Source organism: Xiphophorus hellerii, chromosome 9, assembly GCF_003331165.1.
Source record: "Xiphophorus hellerii strain 12219 chromosome 9, Xiphophorus_hellerii-4.1, whole genome shotgun sequence".
Classification (NCBI taxonomy): Eukaryota; Metazoa; Chordata; class Actinopteri; order Cyprinodontiformes; family Poeciliidae; genus Xiphophorus; species Xiphophorus hellerii.
Genome location: NC_045680.1, coordinates 29,638,053 through 29,644,052, shown reverse-complemented (window position 1 = coordinate 29,644,052; position 6,000 = coordinate 29,638,053). Strand labels below are relative to the sequence as shown.

Below are 6,000 nucleotides of genomic sequence, written 5' to 3'. Positions count from 1 at the left end.
ACATAAATTATGTATACACATATGTGTATAATAAAATATTATTTGAATGTATTCTCTGTGTGTAATTATTCCCAAAATAGTAGTGTCATGTGATATGGCATGTTGTGTAATAATGTTTTTCTGTGACTCTAGAAAAATGGCATGGGCTTAATCAGGCAGAGGACAGTGAAAGTGCTTGTGGAACTAGGGAGGGGGTAGTGAATAGGCTAATGCTTGTGTAACTTGGATGATTTCATGCATTTTTATTAAGAAACAACAATTTCTCCACAGTTTTTGGTTTCAAACGATTTCTCTTTTTTGACACTACTTCTCCAGCCTTTGAAAAGACACACTCACATGGCACAGATGATGCCGGGGTGCATAAATAAATAAGTGCAAGTTTGTACAGAGAGGGGTACAGTGACCGATGATTAGCCCAGTACTCCAGGGGGTTCTCCAGCCTGCTTATGTTTGCCTCTGACAGGTAACGCTGGACCTCTACGGTGGCATCTGCTGACACATTTTGAGTCCTCTTTGCCTCCATGACACTAGTGTCCAATCTTTGCCAAAGTCTGCTACCTAAATGGAAACCACAGGTCATGTTAGTAAGTGTTGTAATAGGAATAAGTAATCTCAAAATGTAATATAAAAGATTACCTCCAGTGAATTCTTGAGAGGTGGAAGCCTGGGGAATCTCGTGAGTGTTCTCTTCTGTGTTCCGTCGGATGACGGTGGCACACTCTGAAGTCAAGCGCTTCACTGCTTCAGCAGCTTTTGTGTTGCTGAAAAATGCTATAAGTTTAAATCGTGGGTCCAGGAGTGTAGCCAGCGACAAGATGCTCATTGACTGGAGCATGTGCAGCTTCTCCCTGAGCTGTCTGATGAGCTGCTCTCCTATTTCCACTGCTACTGCAGGTGCCGACTTGGTGTCTTCCTCCTGAAGGGCTTTCTCTATCATCTTCAGGAGGGGGATAACTTTTGATGCTGACATGTGTTCTTCTGCAGAGAGCTCCGTGGTGGCGTCATAGAAAGGAGAGAGTAAAGAAAGGCACGCTACAACAATGTCAAACTCACTGGCAGTGAAAAAGGGAATGTCAGTGTGTAATCCAGCCAATGCCGCTCCTACTGGCTCCCTCAACTCCACCAGACGTTGCAGCATCAAGTAGGTGCTGTTCCATCTTGTTTCCACCTCCTGCATCAGCTTGGTTGCTTGCATGCCCAGCTGAAGCTGCACTTGTGTAAGCTTCTCCTTTAAAGATACAGAAGAGTAGGCCATTAAGTCACTGCAGTAGGAGTACAGACAAACTATTAACATTATATATTGGAATAAAAGAAAAGAGCATACCTTAACAGTGGTGCTGCTTCTAAAGTAGTCAACCAGCTTCCTTGCTTTGGCCCGGAGGCCTGAGAGCACAGGGTGCTGGTCAAGCGCCCTCTTCACAACAAGATTGAGGGTGTGAGCAACACAAATGTGGTGGCGAAGCTTCAGCTCTCTCACGCATGCCACCATGTTAGGAGCACCATCGGTGACCATGCATGTCACCTTGCCTGAGATTCCCCATTCCTCCATCAGGGAGGCTTTCACACAAGCAATATTTTCAGCAGTGTGAGACTGGGGGAATGCCTGCACTCCCAACAACACTGAGCTCAGCTTTTCGTTCTCCTCCACAAAGTGGCATGTCACTGCCAGGTAGGCATCCATGTTGATGGATGTCCACATATCTGATGTAAGGCTAACAGCAGCCACCTTCTCTACTTTAGCCATAGCGTGCTCCTTAGCAGACTCATATTTGGCCTCCACCATGGCCTTCAGAGCCTAAAGGAAGAAATATATATATATTGCTGAATTGTGACACATACAATAATGTAGTCATTCGTTTCATGTATGGACCCACACATACCTGCCTTGTAGGGAGAACATAATTGGGATCCAGGTAAGACACAAATGTCCTGAATCCAACGTCATCCACAATAGTGAAAGGCTGGGTATCCTTCACTATCATGGAGACTAGAGCTTCATCCAGCTCTTGTTTTCTGGTGGCTGGTTAAAAGGGAATAAATACAGTGTCTGTTATATGTCTTTATTTGCACAACAAGCAAACATCAGCATGCAAAGATTGTGATAGTGTGTTTGTAATATAGTAATGAAATACCTTGGCTGGGTGAAGCTCCAGTTTCCTTCCTATTCTCATGCAAGGCACGGTAGTGCCTTAGCATGGATGAGGTGTTATTATTGTACCCCAACTGCTTGGAGCACAATAAACACCTCACCTTTACAGAAAATAAGAAACAGCGAAAAATACAGTTCCTCATAAGCAAACCTAATGCATCTGCAAATGTTCAGTTCACCTTACCTTGTTAGGGCTTATCAAATCGAAATGTTCCCACATAGGGGAAATCCTCCTCTTTCTCGCCGGCTCCATCCTACTCCTATCCTGTCCTCGCGCTCCTAAATCTCCTATCTATCTATCTCTCTCCTAAACTCTCCAAACACCAAACTAACTGTCTCAAACTAAATAACCACTATCCAAACTCTGCTATCCAAACTATCAAAACTCTATCCACTCTCTCAACTGACTGCAACTCGCCTACAACAACCCACATTTTGAATGGAGCCTGTGGGGTTTCTAAAGCTGTCAAACCCCGCGCCAAACTCTGAGCCACTTCCCGAAGCAGTCACGTGGTACAGCCGGGCAGCGAGGCTTCGGACGTCATCGTTTTCGGCTCCTCCCCTAAATGAAGCAAGCTTCGATACGCGCTTTACGGAAACGCCCCCTCCATTACTCGACACACGCCTCGAAGCCTCGGCACATCACGTAACATCACTACCTGTTGCTGAACAGGTACTCTGTTCAGCAACTCTGCCTGTCTCTAACCCTGCCTCCTGCCTTCTGGATTCTGGATTTTCACTGCCTGAGACCCTCCCGTGCATGACCCCGGACCGTTTCACGACTCAGCCTCTGGTTGGTGGATTTTGTCCCTGTCGTCTGTTTGTCCCCTGAGACCCCCACAGATCTCCCCTTGTCCATTCACCGTACCCTCCCCCGGCTGGACTCCTGACCCCTGTGGATTCCTCGTCCCTGACCCACCAGTGTGACCACACCCTTCTACACCATTTACTTTTGTAATAAAACTTTTTGGTTAACCATCCTCTTGTGGCTGCGTTTTGGGTTCTGGCTGATTCTGCTTTTACCATTACAGTTTCACAAAATATATCCCTCTCCTTTCTTTTTATCCTTAAGTATGCACTCAAAGAGAAAATCAACTTCAGAAATTACTTGTTTTTTTTCCTTTGTTTAATTTTGACCAAAGAGGTTGAAATCAGATGTTGCTTGGTTGTTTATAACTTGGGTTTATTTAGGAACAAAGAGGATGAAGTTAAATTTGAAATTGTTTTGTTTTATTTTGAAGTGTCTGCATTAGAATCAGATGGGGCAACATTAAAATTTTACTTGTAGATTATAACATGGGTTATATTAAAATCAAAGTGGATGAGATTATATTACCGTACATTTTAATTAGATTTTCATAAGAGGATGACTTACTATTACATAAACTTTATATTTAAATTTAGGATTAAAATTTGTGTAAAACCTACATTTTCATTAACATAAGCAACATAAAATGAAATAATTCATAAATATCATGTGTTAGGGAGTTCTAATGATTGAAATGCATGCACTTATTTTGCAGGTCAGAATTTGGGATTAAAATAATTACTTATTAAAGCAATTAGAAATATTACTTAGAAAACAGTTTGGTATTCCACTGGTGCTTTACTTCCAAATACATTATTTCAAATTTCTCCTTTATAAGTTTCCTTAAAGATGACAAAACGTATAGAGGATTGTCTCCCTGTCAAGGAGAGGTTGCAGTATAACTTTTCCTACCTAACAGAAGTGACAATAATAAAGGGATGAATGGATGAATGCCGATAGGTTTTTTGTATCTTGCTTATATGTTTTTGTTTCATCGTACAGAATAATGTTTCAATGACTGAATGAATATGTAATGTCTTAAAATGTATGGGATAACTTTTTACTTCTCACCATAAAGATTGTATAAATTTCCTTTTACATAATCAGTGGGATGGAATAAAATTTGACCTTGTGAAAAGCAGGGAAATTGTGGTGGAAAATTACTACAAGTTAACATCTGCTGATCATGTTATATGAAATGCTTGTGAACTCTCACCAAAAGAACTATTTGAGTTACATGTACAAGGCTGGAAGTTGTTTTCTACAGCTGCATCAGCACCAGACTGTTTCGCCCCTTGTTTTCAATTCTTATCCTTGGTATAAAACTCATGTGTTGTCTCTGCCTGGCGAGCTTTTCATCCAGACCTGCTTCATTATTGATTGTCCTACAAGCTCTCTGTATTGTGCATAATATATGAATAAACCTGATTGAGTGATTTCACCTGAACAGTGCTTTCTTAAAATAGTTTTTTCCACAACAATTTGGTGCCGTGACCCGGATCCCTCGACTGGACATCCGAGGACGTTGATGAACAGTGTTAAGGAGCCGACCTGGACTAAACTCCAGCCTCAAACCTTGATTAGGATTTGAGAGAGATGAGGGCTGTTGGTTGGATCCACGGCTCCAGCGTTGAGATCAACAAACTCAAAACCACAGTTATCAGGTGGGATACTCACTCAGGCTAACAAATTAACTTTGCAAATTCTAAATTATAAAATCTAAAATAGTGAAGGATCCTATAAACCTTTCACCCTGGGGAATAGAGATTGAATGTGTTTAAAGGAAAAGTTGGGTTAAAGTCCTAGGAATTTTTTAAAATAAAAAAAGAATATATATATATATATATATACAGTATACAGTATAAGGGGTCTCACTCCCAGAAGGAACAATAGCAGACATAGAGGACAGTTACAAGTACCTAGGTATACCACAAGCAAATGGCAACCTCGATGAGGTCACAAGGAAAGGAGCCACAGCTAAATACCTCCAACGAATAAGGCAAGTCCTGAGAAGCCAGCTCAATGGCAAGAACAAAATCCGCGCAATAAACAGCTATGCCCTGCCAGTAATCAGATACCCTGCTGGAATAATTAGCTGGCCAAAGGAGGAGATAAAAGCCACTGATATTAAGACTAGAAAACTACTAACAATGCATGGAGGATTCCATCCCAAATCCAGCACCCTGAGACTGTACACGAGCCGCAAGGAAGGAGGCAGAGGACTAGTGAGTGTGAGAACCACAGTCCAGGACGAAACAACTAAGATCCATAAATACATCAGGGACAAAGCCTCAACAGACAATGTGCTCAGTGAATATCTCAGACAACAGGGAACGGAGGTTGAGGTGCCAGAGATACCATCATGGCAGGACAAGCCCCTACATGGGATGTACCACCAGCAAATAACCCAAGTGGCTGATATCAGTAAATCCTACCAATGGCTGGAAAAAGCTGGACTCAAGGACAGCACAGAGGCCCTCATCCTGGCCGCCCAGGAACAGGCCCTAAACACCAGAGCAATAGAGGCCCAGATATACCACACCAGACAAGACCCAAGGTGTAGGTTGTGCAAGGAGGCCCCTGAGACAGTCCAGCACATAACAGCAGGGTGCAAGATACTGGCAGGGAAAGCATACATGGAACGACATAACCAAGTTGCAGGCATAGTGTACAGAAACATCTGTGCAGAATATGGACTGGAAACCCCGAGATCAAAGTGGGAAACACCCCCAAAGGTGGCGGAGAACGCCAGAGCTAAGATCCTGTGGGACTTCCAGATCCAGACAGACAAAATGGTAATGGCGAACCAACCAGACATTGTCGTAGTGGATAAACAACAGAGGAAAGCCGTTGTGATAGATGTAGCAATACCAAGCGACTGCAACATCAGGAAAAAGGAGCACGAGAAACTAGAGAAATACCAGGGCCTCAGGGAGGAACTGGAGAGGGCCTGGAAGGTGAAGACCACAGTGGTGCCTGTGGTCATCGGGGCCCTCGGGGCAGTCACCCCCAAACTGGACCAATGGCTACAACAGATCCCAGG

General features: G+C 43.2%; 2 protein-coding genes across 2 annotated transcripts in view; both read right to left on the bottom strand.

The window, feature by feature from the left end:
• Nucleotides 1-303: 303 nt before the first annotated feature.
• LOC116725904 (zinc finger BED domain-containing protein 1-like) lies at nucleotides 304-2,047 on the bottom strand. Its single transcript, XM_032572309.1, has 4 exons — nucleotides 1,881-2,047; nucleotides 637-1,795; nucleotides 405-558; nucleotides 304-316 (listed from the first exon to the last, which is right to left on the bottom strand). Exons 1-4 carry the CDS (start codon nucleotides 1,980-1,982, stop codon nucleotides 304-306), a joined length of 1,428 nt encoding a protein of 475 aa, XP_032428200.1. The 5' UTR covers nucleotides 1,983-2,047.
• An 821-nt stretch (nucleotides 2,048-2,868) lies between these two features.
• LOC116726052 (uncharacterized) overlaps nucleotides 2,869-6,000 on the bottom strand; it is a 591,833-nt gene continuing 588,701 nt past the window's right edge. Inside the window, exon 3 of the mRNA XM_032572551.1 lies at nucleotides 2,869-3,376. The gene's annotated coding sequence lies outside the window, so the exon portion shown is untranslated. The remainder of the gene's footprint in view (nucleotides 3,377-6,000) is intronic.

Bases quoted from the DNA above. Each gene is read 5' to 3' on its own strand.
- LOC116725904 (XM_032572309.1), bottom strand. From the start codon at position 1,982: ATGATAGTGAAGGATACCCAGCCTTTCACTATTGTGGATGACGTTGGA. The intron at 1,796-1,880 runs GTATGTGTGGGT...TTCTTCCTTTAG, and splicing joins ATGTTCTCCCTACAAGGCAG to GCTCTGAAGGCCATGGTGGA. The intron at 559-636 runs GTAATCTTTTAT...GTTTCCATTTAG, and splicing joins CTCTCAAGAATTCACTGGAG to GTAGCAGACTTTGGCAAAGA.